The 17,812-nt window shown below is 46.8% G+C and overlaps 1 protein-coding gene across 1 annotated transcript in view; it reads left to right on the top strand.

Annotated features, from left to right (window-relative positions):
• The first annotated feature begins 4,883 nt into the window (after positions 1-4,883).
• Positions 4,884-17,812, top strand: part of LOC118081075 (inactive serine/threonine-protein kinase TEX14) — a 29,129-nt gene continuing 16,200 nt past the window's right edge. Inside the window, exons 1-7 of the mRNA XM_035107234.3 lie at positions 4,884-5,461; positions 9,416-9,558; positions 9,889-10,003; positions 11,473-11,638; positions 13,149-13,291; positions 14,833-14,893; positions 14,986-15,116. Coding sequence (XP_034963125.1) covers positions 9,420-9,558; positions 9,889-10,003; positions 11,473-11,638; positions 13,149-13,291; positions 14,833-14,893; positions 14,986-15,116 — 755 coding nt within the window. The 5' untranslated portion in view covers positions 4,884-5,461; positions 9,416-9,419. The remainder of the gene's footprint in view (positions 5,462-9,415; positions 9,559-9,888; positions 10,004-11,472; positions 11,639-13,148; positions 13,292-14,832; positions 14,894-14,985; positions 15,117-17,812) is intronic.

The raw sequence follows: 17,812 nt of genomic DNA, 5'->3' as shown, positions 1-17,812 counted from the left end.
TTGATAGTCACCTATGCCTTTGGGGATAGCATAGCTGCCAAGTTTTCCCTTTTCTCGCGAGGAAGCCTATTCAGCATAAGGGGAAATCCCTTTAAAAAAGGGATAACTTGGCAGCTATGGGATAGTAAAGTAATATTTTTTAGGAACACCCAAGATTCATAATGTGCCGTGTAGGCTTTCGAATTATATCTGGGATGAATTGTTCTTAAATGAGAATAAATGGCTATGGAAAAAGACACTGTGCTAAAAAGCTTTCTTCCCACACTGTGGGTTAATGTATGATTTCATCCTGGTATGTTGTTGTTTAGTCGTTTAGTCGTGTCCGACTCTTCGTGACCCCATGGACCAGAGCACGCCAGGCACTTCTGTCTTGCACTGCCTCCCGCAGTTTGGTCAAACTCATGTTTGTAGCTTCAAGAACACTGTCCAGCCATCTTGTCCTCTGTCGTCCCCTTCTCCTTGTGCCCTCCATCTTTCCCAACATCAGGGTCTTTTCCAGGGAGTCTTCTCTTCTCATGAGGTGGCCAAAGTATTGTAGCCTCAGCTTCACGATCAGTCCTTCCCGTGAGCACTCGGGGCTGATTTCCTGAAGAATGGATAGGTTTGATCTTCTTACAGTCCATGGGACTCTCAAGAGTCTCCTCCAGCACCAAAATTCAAAAGCATCAATTCTTCGGCGATCAGCCTTCTTTATGCTCCAGCTCTCACTTCCATACATCACTACTGGGAAAACCATAGCTTTAACTATATGGACCTTTGTAGGCAAGGTGATGCCTCTGCTTTTTAAGATGTTGTCTAGGTTTGTCATTGCTTTTCTCCCAAGAAGCAGGCGTCTTTTAATTTCATGACTGCTGTCACCATCTGCAGTGATCAAGGAGCCCAGGAAAGTAAAATCTCTCACTGCCTCCATTTCTTCCCCTTCTATTTGTCAGGAGGTGATGGGACCAGTGGCCATGATCTTGGTTTTTTTGACGTTGAGCTTCAGACCATATTTTGCGCTCTCCTCTTTCACCCTCGTTAAAAGGTTCTTTAATTCCTCCTCACTTTCTGCCATCAAAGGTGTGTCATCTGCATATCTGAGGTTGTTGATATTTCTTCCGGCAATCTTAATCCTGGTATAGAAGGCTCCTATTTTTATCTAGATAGATAGATGGTTGATTTTTTAAAGAATCACAGCTTCCATTCCTCAGTCACATGGGTTTTCTGAAGCAAAATACCCTCCTGAACTTTGTGAAACTTGAACATCAAGTGGCATGGTATACCTGTGAGCAGTTGGGAGGGCCTCACCATCCTGAGCTTTTCTAGGCTTAGCGGTTTAGACCACAGCGCCACCCGCATCCCATCCCAATTATAGGAGCCTCATTAAAAGAAATTAAATTGAAAGGATTATATATGTCAATGGCAGCCATAGCCGTAGGAGCCTTTTCCTTGGGGGATAATAATCGAGATCCTAATCAGAAGCTGGGAACAACATTCAAGAATTTCAACTCTGACCAATCCTATTCTTACCCACTTCGCTACATTTCCTTTACACAGATGGCAGCTCTTTTAAGGGAAGCCGGAGATTAATAGGTAGCCTCTGTGCTACTGTGTAAGAGTACAGTGCCCACAAACTGGACCTGCCTTTCACACTTGGCTCTGCGCAATGGACAGGACTGATCAGGATTGATCACTTAATCCTTTGTATTTACTTATTCGTCTAACTACTGGTAGATTTCTCTTCTAACATGCTGGCTGGCACAACTACACACAGAAAACATTGCTCCAAACGTAGGCAGAGCACAAGGTTGTTTTGCCAACCAGATTCCAGAGAAATTCTAAACTGGGCTTTGGGGCGTTGATGCAAATGCAGAGAATCAGTAAGCAAACATATTGCCATGTGCCACCCCGATCTCCAAGCGATGTGAGATACCAGAGGTTCCAGGCGAGGGTTTGGTTTCCTTGGAATGAGGGATGGCAGAGATGTCTTTATGACATGTGGTTTACTTACACATACAGTGGTACCTCCGGGTGCGGACGGGATCCGTTCCGGAGCTCCGGTCAGATCCCAAGGTTTTTGCAAGCAGAGGTGCCTGTTCTGCGCATGCGTGTGGCATGGTAGAGCACTACTGCGCATGCGCACATGGCGAAACCCAGAAAAAGACTTCCGGGTTTGCTGCATGCGTATCCCGAAGGACATATAACCAGAGGTGCTCGTAAATAGAGGTACCACTATATATGCAACCTGAGCCTAACATACTCATGGCATTAACATGCCAGAAACGTCTTGCGTCTCCCAATGTCAATGCCTTGGACTCAAACAGAAATCAAGCATGGCTCTCTCTCTGGCTTCTGCTTGCTTCTTGCTTTTAGCTCTCACACACAACTCCAACTATTGTCCTTTAACTACCAGCCAGAGGAGGGAGGGAGCTCAGCCCACCTACTTGCCCTCTGACAGAGAGCCACTTCTGATCTTCTCAATTTTGCACCCTCTTCACTTAGTGCCCTGTGTGGTGCAACCCCCCCCCCAACCGCCTTAAATCCAGTGCTGACAGGGATCCACCATTAGATTTTAACCCTTTCTCGACTCAGGACCCCAGGAGTTAGACAAGACACAGGCATCAACGTCCAGCCCATGTGGAAAGGTAACTGCCCAGGTAGGAGAAGTGCTCCCCATTTTCCAACGTTACACCATTGAGTTGTTTTTGTGACTTTGCAGAGGGGTTGTTTTGTGCTTGTTGGTGCAGCACTTTGGTTTTTTTGGATGTTGAGCGATAGGCCAAGCTTTTCGTAAGCTTCTATGAAGCTATTTAGGATGGTTTGGAGGTCAACCTCTGAGCGTGCACACACGTTGTCATCAGAATACTGAAGCTCTATGACGAACCAGGTGGCGCTGTGGTTAAACCACTGAGCCTAGGGCTTGCCGATCAGAAGGTCGGCGGTTCGAATCCCTATGACGGGGTGAGCTCCCGTTGCTTGGTCCCAGCTCCTGCCAACCTAGCAGTTCGAAAGCATGTCAAAATGCAAGTAGATAAATAGGAACCGCTACAGCGGGAAGGTAAACGGCGTTTCCATGTGCTGCTCTGGTTTGCCAGAAGCAGCTTTGTCATGCTGGCCACATGACCTGGAAGCTATACGCCGGCTCCCTCGGCCAATAATGCGAGATGAGCGCGCAACCCCAGAGTCGGTCACGACTGGACCTAATGGTCAGGGGTCCCTTTACCTTTAATGACGAAAGTTACAGTAACCTTACTCTTTGCTTTTAGACTGCTCAGATTAAAGGGCTTTTCGTCTGTTTGATATATGATTTTTAAAATATTTTTATTGAAAGAAACAAAGACCAAAACCAATTTATCCATTTTACATCCAATTACATTTTACCCCTTTTCTCTCCCCTCCCCTCCCCCCCCCACTTCCCTCAGCTCCCTTTCCTGGTTTCTCTGTTAATATTATCTCTGCATATTTTAACGCTATACATAACATATCACTCCAATATATGTTCCTATTTTACTAATATAAAGAAAAATTGTGTGATGTTTATTCAAACCTTGCCAGCAACTCCAAGTCTCTTTGTTGGTTTTTCAAATAGTTTGTAAATAGCTCCCATTCTGCCTTGAAATCCCAATTGTCCTTTTCTCGGGGACAACAGAGGACGAGATGGTTGGACAGTGTTCTCGAAGCTACGAACATGAGTTTGACCAAACTGCGGGAGGCAGTGCAAGACAGGAGTGCCTGGCGTGCTCTGGTCCATGGGGTCACGAAGAGTCGGACACGACTAACCGACTAAACAACAAAATATGTTAACTTTGCCAGTTCTGCGTATCCCATCAATTTTTCTTGCCATTGTTCTTTTGTTGGTACAGTAGTTCTTCTTTCTTCCATCCTTGTGCTAAAAAAATTCTTGCTGCTGTTGTAGCACACAAAAACAGATTCTTTACCTTCTTTAGCAGATCTTGGCCTAGATATATGATTTTTACTCTGGCGGGAAGTTTCCCTTCAGCAAAGTGTAGGATCATCATAGCAATGAACATAATGAATAGAGTTGGGGCAATAACGCGATCCTGTTTAACAACTGATCCCACTGTAAATGGATCCACTCTGTTCACCCCGAAAATGGGGGGGGGGTTTAGAAAAGGTGCCCTAAACATAGTCTGCTCAGGTATCATACAGACCCACACTGTCAACCTCCCCACCCCCTGTATTTCATTTCCTCTGTGCATTTGCGTGTGCCCATCACGTCTGAAGGCACCTTAGGAGGGGGCGTTGCATCAGCGAAGGGGCGTTACAACGGGAAAAGTGTTTCATCACAAACGTGTTCTCTATGGAGCGTTCTGACATCCAAGCGTTCTCTGCAACCCAGAGACCGCTGTGCTCTCCGCAGAGGCGTGTGCACGCCACGTCTCTCTCTGCACGACTCTCATCTCCATCCTTCCTCCATACCGCCACCACCATGAATTTGAAGCACCTGCCTGGAAATTCCTATCTTCAGCAAAGGTCTAGATTTGCTGCTTGTCTTACAGGTCGCAACTCCCGCCCGTCCCCCGCCCCCGCCCTGCAAAGGCATCCTTTGAATCCCATCACCAGGAACGAGTCAAGCGCAAGTCCCTTTTGCTTGGGAGTGGCATTTGGGAAACTTCAGCGTGTTGCAATCTGCGGGGCAGGAGGCGGGGCTGCGGACTATTTCCCAGTGGAAATCCCCACGTTGCCTTTTTAACATGCTCAGAGGTGGTCACCGACCGCTTCAAGCACCTCAGCGCTCCGTGACCGACTAACTGGAGCAGCGCGGCTTTAAGAGGCGCCGTTTGGCCCTGGGCTCCTGACGTGCCTCCATCTGCGCCTGCGCTGCCCAGACCGCGTTTTTGTGAATTCCTGCCCTCCTCACTTGGCGGTTTCCTCCCAGCACCGCGGCCGTTAAAAATAACAAACCGCCCGTCCGCACATTACGCATCCTCGACAGCCAATCCGGAGAAAGAGCGGCTTTTAAGGCCGCCGTCTCCCAGGCGGCGCTTGAGTTGTTCTCAGCTTATTCTGAGTCTCTTCACTCTCTTGCACCCGCTCGCACACAATTTAACTTTCAGCCCTTGGGGTGAAAAGGGGATTTATTTTTAACCGCATCAGCTCAGTGCAGTTAAAGGTTTATTATTTTCTTCCCCGCCCCTTGTAGTTTGTATGCTTGAGTTAGAATAATTGAAACAAGGGCTGAACTTGCACGTTAATTCAAAATTACCATTTTAGTCGGGACTCGGGTTTTATTGCAGTGAAGAGTTGGCATGGATGTTTTTCTCTACGAGCTGAGTTGTTTTGGAAGTTCACAACTTCCCTGTAATTTTGACATAAATGGCTCATAGTTAGAACCAAGGTTCACACACACACACACACACCCCGCCCTGGGATTTAAGAATTAAGAATCAATGAAAGGACCTCTGAACATAGGCAGAGTGCGCTCCCCATATCCATGAGCATTTGCAGCTGGGATTTCCAGGTAGGCTTGAATTTGCATTAGAAATGTAAGGCTGGATGCGTTTGAACTCGTTCCCTGGGTCTGTGAAGAAAGCAAGGGGAGACAGGGCAGTCATTTATACAACCATTGCTCATGCAGTTGGCTGCTTAACCTGATGCAACCAGTCGACACATCCAGGGGCACAACTGTACCATAGAATTGTAGAGTTTGAAAGGGACCGTGAGGGTCATCTAGTCCAACCCCCTGCAATGCAGGGATTGTTTTAACATTGCAGCGTTTAATTTAAAAGGAGAAGGCACTTCCAGACTCACTCTTCTGCAAATGGGTAACAGAAAATTCTGGATGCTCAAATAAAGTTTGTTTGGAAGCCTTACACATCAAACCCACTTCCCCTCCCAAACTGGACTTTTTGCAATAAGGGAAGTGATGGGGATACACATTGGGAAAGTGTGGGGTGAAAGCTTGCAAACCGAATGGTCAATAAATAGCTGGTGAACAAATTGTTTCATTGTGAGCAGAACTCTCACAGAAAGAAAACCTTACAGCAGGGGTGGCCAACTTCCAAGAGACTGCAATCTACTCACAGAGTTAAAAACTGGCAGGAAGGAAAGCCCTGTTTTTGGGGGTTCACATAAAAGTTGTTCAGCTTCTTTAGGAAGGAGGAAAGCGACATTGAGCTTTTTTTAAGGAAGGAAAGCCCTGTTTTTGGTAGTTAAGATCATTTTAGGGGTGCAGGGCAAAGGTGTTGAGTTTTTTTAGGGGCGCCAAAGTTTTTCAGCTTCTTTGGGGGGGAGCCATTGATCTACTGTACCACAGACATCCAGTGATCTACCAGATCACGATCTACCTGTTGGACATGCCTGCCTTACAGAATTCCCTTCTGATTCTGCCTGCCAGCTGCTCACTCCTGTAGGGGTTCCTGGCCTGTCTCCACATTCGGCAGCAACACTGCGTCCATTTACCTGTAAGTAAGGCCCCTTTAACCCAATGGGGCTTACTTTTGGTAAGATATATACTGTATCATATTGTACTGTTTGTCCAGCATTCGAAAATAATTTTGCCAAATGGTAGTTCAACAAACTAAAATCCTGTCTCTGGTCCTTGCTTTATTGAGATCTCCTAAACCTCTCCCCAATCTCTTCTCAAGTGGCCAAGCCACTTTCAATTCCACTTTCTCTGGAAATCCACATACAAAAAAATACACGAAATAGGAGTCCCCAGGCGCTTATGTGGAGAAGGGGTGGGGAGGGGGTATCACTCAGAAGGGTGGTGGAAGTGGGTGATTGACTGACTGATAGCTGTTGATGACTGAAAACGACTGCAAATGGTTTTGCATGAAAAAGCAAGGGTTGAGATGGCTGAAGATCGCTTTATCATGTATAATGAGATAAGAATCCAGAGTCTCTGTTCAAACCAGGTCCCTCCATGGTTTTGAGCTTGGTGATAAGTTGTAATTCAGCAACTTCTCTTTCCAGTCTATTTCTGAAATTCTTTTGTAGTAAGACAGCTACTTTGAGATCTTGTATAGAATGTCCTGGGAGATTGAAGTGTTCTCCTACTGGTTTTTCTGTCTTCTGGTTCCTGATGTCAGATTTATGTCCATTTATCCTTTGGCGTAGGGTTTGGCCTGTTTGTCCAATATAGAGAGCTGAAGGGCACTGTTGGCATTTGATGGCATACACAATGTTAGAAGATGAGCAATTAAATAGTCCTGAGATGGTATGTTGGATGTTGTTGGGGCCAGTAATGGTGTTGTCCGGGTGTATGTGGCAGCAAAGTTGGCATCTGGGTTTATTGCAGGCTCTGGTACCAGTGTCCATGTTAAGTCTGGTGGTTGTATTATTGTGGGTGAGGAGTTGTTTAAGATTGGGTGGCTGTCTGTAGGCAATGAAAGGTCTTCCTCCCAGAGCTTGAGAAAGGGAGCTGTCATTGTCCAGGAGAGGCTGTAGATCTCTGATGATGCGTTGTACTGTTTTAACTTGGGAGCTGTATGTGATGACTAGTGGTGTTCTGTTATTTTCTTTTTTGGGTCTGTCTTGCAGCAGGTTCTCTATAGGTATCAGTCTGGCTCTGTTGATCTGTTGTTTAACTTCATCACGTGGATATTTTAGTTCTAAAAAGGTTTGCTGTAGATCTCTTAGGTGAGATTCTCTGTCTGTAGAGTTGGAACAGATGCGGTTGTAACGTAGGGCAGACTTCTCTGGAGTGTTAGGAGCCAGAAATCCAACCTCGTATTATTTGGGTTGTATGTTGGAATGTAGCCGCATTTAATTTATTAATAAATAATTTATTATTTATACCCCGCCCACCTGGCTGGGTTTCCCCAGCCTCTCTGGGCGGCTCCCAACAGAATATTAAAAACGTGATAAAACAACAGCCTCATTTACTATGCCTTTCATCAGAGGCATAGTAAAAACACGATAAAACAACAGCCTCATTTACTATGCCTTTCATCAGAGCCTGACAAAACAATGGGAAGGGAGGCATTTAAGTAATTTGAGGTGTGAGAATACTTGTATGTGCAATCTTTAGCACACTTGCCACACTTGTTCAGTTCAAATCAATGACACATGCCTCTGTGAAAACATGTTCAGGATTGTCCTGTCAAAAGATTAAGCCCTACCCACAACCAGAACAGAAAAGCTTACTAAATACACACACCGAAAAATATTTCTTTGGGCTTCGGAGTTTAATAACTTGATAACATGGATTGATTACATACCCTTTATAAATTAAAAAGATAGGCACAATCAGTGTAGCATGGTTTAAATTCTGATATAAAGCAAATGCAGTAATGAAAAAACTAGTCTTGACCTTTTTGGTTGCAGAACATCAGCTAAATATTGCAGCACTGTATTCCCATTGTTTCTAAAGGGAGACATAATGACTTGCTTAATTCCAAGCCGGAATTAAGATTGCCGGAAGAAATATCAACAACCTCAGATATGCAGATGACACAACCTTGATGGCAGAAAGTGAGGAGGAATTAAAGAACCTTTTAATGAGGGTGAAAGAGGAGAGCGCAAAATATGGTCTGAAGCTCAACATCAAAAAAACCAAGATCATGGCCACTGGTCCCATCACCTCCTGGCAAATAGAAGGGGAAGAAATGGAGGCAGTGAGAGATTTTACTTTCTTGGGCTCCTTGATCACTGCAGATGGTGACAGCAGTCACGAAATTAAAAGACGCCTGCTTCTTGGGAGAAAAGCAATGACAAACCTAGACAGCATCTTAAAAAGCAGAGACATCACCTTGCCTACAAAGGTCTGTATAGTTAAAAGCTATGGTTTTCCCAGTAGTGATGTATGGAAGTGAGAGCTGGACCATAAAGAAGGCTGATCGCCGAAGAATTGATGCTTTTGAATTATGGTGCTGGAGGAGACTCTTGAGAGTCCCATGGACTGCAAGAAGATCAAATCTATCCATTCTGAAGGAAATCAGCCCTGAGTGCTCACTGGAAGGACAGATCGTGAAGCTGAGGCTCCAATACTTTGGCCACCTCATGAGAAGAGAAGAATCCTTGGGAAAGACCCTGATGTTAGGAAAGATTGAGGGCACTAGGAGAAGGGGACGACAGAGGACGAGATGGTTGGACAGTGTTCTCGAAGCTACGGACATGAGTTTGGCCAAACTGTGGGAGGCAGTGCAGGACAGGAGTGCCTGGCGTGCTATGGTCCATGGGGTCACGAAGAGTCGGACACAACTAAAGGACTAAACAACAACAACAATGATTTGCTAATGTTGCAAAAACAAAGCAGGCTTCTTCACAACTTTTGGGGGGGCATTTGCAAATACAATTGCTTAATCATTTAAAGATAGTGATTAATCTACTAATAGTGCTTTAATCCAGTGATAGTCATAAAAGTTTTGCCAAGCACACCTGAGAATTGGGTTGTTTTTCAATATGGCTTCCTACCTTCACTTCTCTCTACCTCTTTTTAAACCATGAACACTTTGTCTCTCCCTCTCTCTAGTGTGATGCCACAGTCTCCAGCGCTTCCACCAAGCTGTCCTGTGAGCGTAGGCTACATTACAGACCCTGAATCTCTGGAGGGGCAGTTACTCAGGCATGCTATTGAGGGCAATGTCAAGAAAGCCAAGATACTGCTAAAGAGAGGTAAAGCCAATCTGTTTCAAACTCCGTGTACGGTAGGTAAATTACCTCCAGTAAATTGCATTGCAGCACAGTTGTTCATCCTGACAGAATATGGGGACTGGTTGGGTTACAGAGTGAGGGGAAGTCAGATATGCTTCTGTATATGCTGCTTGGGCATGAGACAAGACTAGGTTTTGCTATTTGAAATTGAAACAGTGCATTCTGGTACCATAGACCCATAGAATAGTAGAGGGACTACGAGGGTTGCCTGGTCCAATCCCCTGTAGTCTTATCTCTTCAACAAAACCTCTTGCCGTTGTTCATGAACAGCGTTTGTGTTTCCTTCTTCAGGAGTGGATGTGGACTGCCACAATGCATCCGGACAGACGGGTTTGTATCTTGCTGCCCTACTGAGACACGTCCCGCTAGTCCAGCTATTTTTGCACTTCGGCGCCAACCCCAACCAGTGAGTGGTAACCAAATTCTTAGAGGCAGTGTCTAGAAAACTAGCTATTCCTGAGAAGGCCCGTCTCCATTTGAGTCCGGTCCCTCTTAAAACATAGAACTTTCTGTCTTGTCTCAACATATATATCCCCCCAGGCTTGGGTATACATGTATGTATGTTTATTTAGGAGAGATTGCAAAAGTCTCATTCACGGTGCTTTTTGGGGGACGATGCTCCCCAAAATACTAGCACCTCTCCCCCCCCCCCCGGTAGCCATTAGCTAACATTTTGTGCTGACACCCATAGCAATGTTTCCCATATATCAGGGGTGGCCAATTCCCAAGAAACTGTGATCTACTCCCTTTTTGGAGGTTTTTTAGGGGTTCAGGTCAAAGTTGTAGGGCTCTTTTTTTAGGGAGAAGGAAATCTCCGTTTCTTTGGGGTGAAGGGCAAAAATGTTGAGCTTTTTGTTAGGGGGGTCAAAGTTGTTGAGCTTCTTTAGGGGGAGCCAGTGGTCTACCAGTGATCTACCACAGACGTCCCGTGATCTTGATCTACCTGTTGGACGTGCCTGCCATATATGATACCAGCTCCTCATATTTACCCCAAAGAGTATTGGCTACCATTGGCTGAATAAACCTTAAGTTTCAAATTTGTAAACATTGGTGCCTCTTATGGGGAAAAGACCTTAAAACATTTTATCGTCAGCTCTGAATCAATTCTTCTGTAGCCACAAAGGGCTTGTCTTTCAAAGCATAAATGATCAGGGGTGTCTTACTCATAGAGGCTAGTGGCATGAGGCACCAGGCTGCCAAAGTTCTGGAGGGCGCCAGGGAAGAGGTGGTGGAGGCTGGACACGGCGCCTCCCGGCATCAGCTCACAACCCTTGCCCGCCTCCGCCATGCCAAAGTAGCACTGCACCCGATGCCTCTGTCTGCTGTGGCCACCGCGGCACGAAGCGTCCAGCTGAGCCGGGAGGCGCCACGTCCAGCCTCCCCCTCTTCCCCACTAGAGGAGCCGCCCTCCAGCCGCTGCCCGCCTCCTCCAGCCCCGCCGGCAGTGCTGTCCTCCCTAAAGAAGAAGAAGAGTTTGGATTTGATATCCCGCTTTATCACTACCCGAAGGAGTCTCAAAGCAGCTAACAATCTCCTTTCCCTTCCTCCCCCACAACAAACACTCTGTGAGGTGAGTGAGGCTGAGAGACTTCAGAGAAGTGTGACTAGCCCAAGGTCACCCAGCAGCTGCATGTGGAGGAGCGGAGACGCGAACCCGGTTCCCCAGATTACGAGTCTACCGCTCTTAACCACTACACCACACTAACAGGGAATACAACTGAGTACCCCCCCCCCATCTGAGCAGAGATGTATGCATTAACTCCATCAGCTAAAATTGCATTTCTGATTACAAAAACTATGGCTGGCAGAACTTTACTTGTCCCCTGTTCTTTGCACCCTAACACCTCTTTCTCCTTCTCTTCCCCCACCCTAAAGCCGTTGCTATGATGGTAGCACCCCAGTCCATGCAGCTGCTATCTCAGGCCACCAAAAACTTCTGGGCCACATCCTGAAAGCTGGAGGTGATCTAAGGTTCCATGATCAAAAGGGGCAGACCCCTAAAGACTGGGCCCAGCTAGCTGGGAGCGAGCAGAATACCGAGGTATTTACAACAACTTCACCAGGTTGACATGTCTTATTTCTTGAGCAGTCACGGAAATAAACCATTAAGGTTACCGGGGGGGGGGGGGGAGGCTGGCAAAGAAGGGCTGGAGAGGGCTGTCCCTCCTCTCTAGTATCTATGCAGGGTTGAGAGGAAGGACCAATATTTTGCTCCCCCTTTCCTCCAACAGCCCACCCATTAGCCTTCATGCAGGGGGCTTTTGAAGTTTGTTGTGGAATGCTCTCCGCAGTGAGGTTTGGCTGCTGCCTTCACTAACATCCTTTCGGTGCCAGGTGAAAACTTACCTTTTTGACAAATTGGGGGTGATTTTGATGCCTTTTTCGATGGTGTGGTTCTACTGCTGTTTCGTTGGGTTTGCTTTATAGGCTGTTGTGTGGCTTTTATTGTAACACATTGTGTTTTCCTCTGATTCTGTGTGGCATGCTTTATGCTTTTAAAGAGTTGCAGGTCGAATGGAGACTCTTTATGCGCCAAACACCATAATAAAACTGATAATAGACTTGAGGTCAGGGCACAACCCATGACAACAAAATTTGCATAATATTTGCCCTTGTTTATTCATATAGAGAGATGCCCCTGGGCAAATTAAGATTGTGTGTTTAAAACAAAAGGTTGAGGTAAGGGCATCTCTGATGCGAAAATCCTAGGGCGTAGGTCCTGGGAGCCTACCTCCTCCCCCCAACCCTGAATCTTCCCAGGAGCAGGAGGACATTATAGATTTAGAACAGTGGTTTGCAGAGAGGCATAGTGCAGAAGGCAGAAGTTGGGAAACACTGGAAGAGAGAGGGTTAACAGATTCACTCTCTCTGGAAAGCATCCATCTGTTCTCCCCAAGGTCAGGGCCGTCTTAAGCGCCCCTCGCGCCGTGGTGCGCCGGATCTCTCCGGCGCCCTCCCGCCCAGTTTCCCAGCGCGGTGGGCGGGTGGGCGCTGCGCGGCGGGCGGGCAGGCACAGCGCAATCTCTCCGGCGCCCTCCCGCCCCGTTTCCCAGTGCGGTGGGCGCAGCGCGCAGCTGCGCGGCAGACCGGCCGGCCAGCGGACGGGCGCAGCTTGCGGCGCCCTCCTGGCAGGCCGGCGCCATGGTGCCCTGCGCCACCCAGCCTATACGTAGGGCCGGCCCTGCCCAAGGTCAAGGAGAGCTGAGAAAGTGGCAGAACAGAAAGCACAGAGGGTACGAGCTCAGGTTACAAGATTTAGGAGTGACGTAGATTACTAGGGACGGAAGGGGAGTAAGCCTTAGTTGGGAGCACCGCCATTCTAGAGAGATGTGTTCCGTTGTCTCTCGCTGCAGTTATTAAAGATTCTAACTGGTAAGAAGCCTCCTTTTCTTTTGTTCTGCTTATCTATGGCCAAGTGGGGAGGAAGCCAATTCCCTGAAGCCTGACACCAAGTCCCACCCCCCCCCACAATGCAGAAATCTCAACTTAAATCATGGCTGTTGTGGAGTGCCGTTCCGCTGTGTAGCTCCTCTTTTTTCCATTGCCTCAAGGTCATGGATTTGATCCAGTGGTGCTGTGGCCAGATGTCTATGCTGGTGCAGCACGGGGACCCATTGCTGTATTCCAAAGCTCTAGCAGCATCACCACGCAGCCTGCGCTCCTCACTCTCCTCGCTCTTATCCACCTCCTTCTGGTAAGGATCCACCTGCTGCCTCTCTTCTCTAATGCTGCGGGAGCCATAGCCTAGTCTCTGTTTGGACCCAGCCCTCTACTGAGACAGACAACTGAAGAATAATGAATGATGGTGGTGATAATGATGATGATAAAACATCTTAGCACATTCAAATATAAAATTGGAAGCCATCAACTAACCATTATGGAAATATGCGTTCTGAAGTTGATGGACTGCATGCCGAAATGACTGTAAAATGTTAATCTGAAAAACCAAATAAATAAATTTAATAAAAAAATTTAAAAAGGAAATATGCACTCTTGATTTCCAACATAACCCCGGTGTCGCAGAAAAGTTTTCTTTCTGCAGGCATTTAAAGGTTGAAACAGAAGGTGCCTGCCAAATCTCTATGAGCAGAGCACTCCACAGGGCCGGGTTCATGACATTTGCTCCGGTTTGCTCCATGAATGGAAACAGCTCTCCTGTTTGTGGGATGAGCAAAATCTGTCTGGATCCAAGCATCAATAAGATGACAGGTGGAAGCTGCACCCTCACAAATCATCTCCTTGTGGCCACATCTGTAAAAACTCAGCCTTGGGAAAGCCTTCCGTGTTGTTGCAAAACTTGATGAAACAATATTCATAGAATTGCTTTCTTCTACTGAAACTTTGGGGATGGGTTTAAATAGGTAGGAGAGGATATATTCATTGCAATCTATCCCTCCAGGCCCCCACATGTGTGGGTAATAATAATAATAATAATAATAATAATAATAATAATAATATATTATTATTTATACCCCGCCCATCTGGCCAGGTTCCCCCAGCCACTCTGGGTGGCTTCCAACAAAACATTAAAATACAGAAATCCATCAAACATTAAAAGCTTCCCTAAACAGGGCTGCCTTAAGATGCCTTCTAAAGGTCTGGTAATTGTTGTTCTCTTTGACCTCTGGTGGGAGGGCATTCCACAGGGCGGGTGCCACTACCGAGAAGGCCCTCTGCCTGGTTCCCTGTAACTTGGCTTCTCGTAGTGAGGGAACCGCCAGAAGGCCCTCGGCGCTGGATCTCAGTGTCCGGGCAGAGCGATGAGTTGAACAGAGTTTTAAAATCCCACCCTGAGCAACCACAATAATTAAAAGCATAGGAATTAGACCATAAAGCCTTAATTGAGCAAGTCCGGCAATGAAGCAGGAGGGCTTCCGCCTGGTCACCCCACTAAACAGAGAATCGAAGAAGAGTTTGGATTTGGATTCGATATCCCGCTTTATCACTACCCGAAGGAGTCTCAAAGCGGCTAACAATCTCCTTTCCCCTCCTCCCCCACAGCAGAATCAAGCAACAAGTTGAAAAGCAAGTTGAAAAATAAGACTTATAATCAGGTAGTGATTCACAGCAACAGTAGCAGTAGAACGTTTGCAGGCAAAATACTATCGTTTGTGCTTCGACTGCATTTCCGGACCACTTAATCTCCCGTGGAAATCACTGGGGTTGCCTAACGCCAGTCCTCCCGACACCTAAATGTGTCTCACAAGGCTTTGTTTCCAACCCCTCTTGTTGCAGGCATTTGGACGGCCCCGATAGGTTGGGAAGCAGCAAGGAGACAGCTATTGGATACAGGCAAGTAAGTAAACTTCTCTGGAAGGGTGTGGTTTGATGTACCGGTAGTAGAGAGGCCATAGTTTCTAGGCTCATAACTCCTCCCTTCTCTTTCAGCTGTGCCCAAGCAAGGGCCAGCATCCCGGGATGGCTGCCTTCACGTTCATTGCGGACGACAGGGAGCTGCTCCGAGGTCACGGAGAACCAGACTGGAGCTACCAGAACGGACCGTACACACTCATGAGGAAGTAAAGCTATCAGCATTACCTATCAGCCCTGTCTGTTCTCACCTATCACCCATCTAGGATAAAAAATATAGCAATAGCAACAATAGGTTCTCTTCCTGCAACACCCAGTTCTAGGGAGATACCTGGTCGCAGGGAAGCAGACTGACCACAGTGAAATGAATTGGGGAGGGACACAGCTCAGTAGTAGAGCATCTGCTTGGCACCAGAAGGCCCCATGTTCAGGTAGGGCTGGGCAGGACTCCTGTCTGAAACCATGGAGAGCTGCTACCAATCTGTGTAGACAGCACTGAGCTGGGTGGACCAATGGCATAAGGGAGCTTCCTGTATCCCTGGTGGGATGTGTCAGTCAACTCCAACATTCCAAGAAGGACCAACTGTCATCTTTGTGTCAGTTTGTTTGGACCGTTGAACAGTTAAGCTGCTGCTGATAGATGCTATGAAGGAGTTGTTAAGACTCACTAATATGTAACATGTAGTTTATTTTGTAACCTAAGTACGAATCTGACAGTAAACTGGTAGTTTGTCTTATTATAACACAGATTCATGTGTATTGTTTTTAAGAGGGATAAAAGGGATTCGCAACTAAGAAAGCCATTTTGCTGCTGTGCAGACTTCAGTAAGGAAACGTTTGACTCTGCAACCAAACTAAAGTATATTATAAATGTTCCTACATTGGGTTATGGGCCCAGAATTTCGACATATTTTTTTAGTTCTTGGTTGTCTTGTTTATAATATACTTTAGTTTAGTTGCAGAGTCAAACGTTTCCTTACCATATCACCCTGCACCCTCAGACTTGTAGTGTATCGTAATCCTCAAGCAGTGACCTCGTAAGATATTGGTTAAATAAAATAATTATTATGCAGTCACATAACCTCTGCTCACCTGGGGCTCCAGGGGAGTGGTGTTTGCCGTGCCGTGTGGCCCCAGCTCTGTCCCGGGGGAGGCTTAGAATCATAGAATCATCGAGTTGGAAGAGACCACAAGGGCCATCCAGTCCAACCCCCTGCCAAGCAGGAAACACAATCAAAGCATTCCTGACAGATGGCTGTCAAACCTCTGCTTAAAGAACTCCAAAGAGGGCTGGGCGGCTTCCAACAGAATATTCAACAGAGTAAAACATCAAACATCAACTTCCCTAAACAGGGCTGCCTTCAGATGTCTTCTAAAAGTCAGATAGTTGTTTATTTCCTTGACATCTGATGGGAGGGCATTCCACAGGGCGGGTGCCACTACCAAGAAGGCACTCTGCCTGGTTCCCTGTAACCTCACTTTTTTCACAGTGAGGGAACCGCCAGACGGCCCTTGGAGCTGGACCTCAGTGTCCGGGCTGAACGATGGGGGTGGAGGCGCTCCTTCAGGTATACTGGGCCGAGGCCATTTAGAGCTTTAAAGCACACTTTGAATTGTGCTTGATGGCCTGGTGGGAAGGCCAGTTTCAACGGGCCAATCCGGTCTCAGGTGGAGGGGGCTGAACCAGATCTGCCCCTGCTGCATTTAAGCCCACCCTCTTGGGAGATCGCTGCGGTCATGCATTTTCCATTCACCAGCTACGTGCATTTCACCTTTCTGATGTCCTGTATTCCTTTCTCCATCCTCAAAAATACATTCACCCAATTTATTCATTCAAAGATTTCCTATCAGTGCCCTGCTGCTAACAGGTTTTTTAATTACCATATTTTTCCATGTATAAGACGAGGTTATTTTATTAGAAAAGAATGCTAAAAATTGTGGGCTCTTCTTATACACGGGTAGTGGAGAGGTGGAAACGGCGAATGGTGGCTGCCACGAGCAGGAGATTGCAGCTTTTTTGCAGGTGATTGGTGGATGTGGCTGTTTTCTGCTGCAGCAATTGGGCAGGTGATTGGCGCTTCCTTTTGGCGAGCGTGCAGGCGATTGGTTGCCTCGTTGATGTGCATGCGATTGGCTGTGGCGGTCCTGCAGGTGAGCAATTTTTGGCAACCTCCGCCGCCCCGCCCCCCAAAAAAGGTCAACAACTCTTAGCAATCTCCCCCCGGGGCCCCCCTCCATTTTCTGAATTTGGAGTCCCAAAAAAGAGACTTATACATGGGGGCGTGTTATACATGGGAAAATACAGTAATCTGTTTTTATCCAAGGAGTTCACAGCAGCGTGGGTTTTTTACATTCCATAGTGCGCTAAAATATGATCGGGCTGTAGTTTCACCATCCCTCATCTGCAGACGTCATACCTATCACTTGTAGGAATCCATACATTTCCCCCCCCCAACATGTTCCTTTCATCCATTGCCACGTACCCCCAGCCATCTTCTCCTGAACTTTTCCTTTCATTCATTTGCTCCATCCTCACCAGCCCAGACACAAACCCTCCTATCCCTTTCATAAATCCAACATGCTACACGTTCTACTGGACCATAAAGAAGTCCTGCATTGTACTCATTCATTGATAAGTGGAACGGCTTGTTGTGAAGACCAGGGCCAAGAGATGAAATTGGGCAGATCGTATTATTTGGTATTTGGTAGCTGATCTTTGCCGAACGAAAGCCACAGAGTAAGAAGTTACATTTGCCGAGACGTACACACAAGTAACAAGTCAGTCTTTGGACTAACTGGCATTTAACGCGCCTTCTGCAAGCTTTCAAGTTACAGAGAAGTTTAAAATAAGTCATGGAAGAACAGGATATAGCACTTGGGGAAATTTGCAGCAAGAGTGGAATGC

Source organism: Zootoca vivipara, chromosome 2 (assembly GCF_965207765.1).
Source record: "Zootoca vivipara chromosome 2, rZooViv2.hap1.1, whole genome shotgun sequence".
Classification (NCBI taxonomy): Eukaryota; Metazoa; Chordata; class Lepidosauria; order Squamata; family Lacertidae; genus Zootoca; species Zootoca vivipara.
Note: the sequence above shows the minus strand (reverse complement) of the source record. Positions and strands in the feature narration are given on the sequence as shown.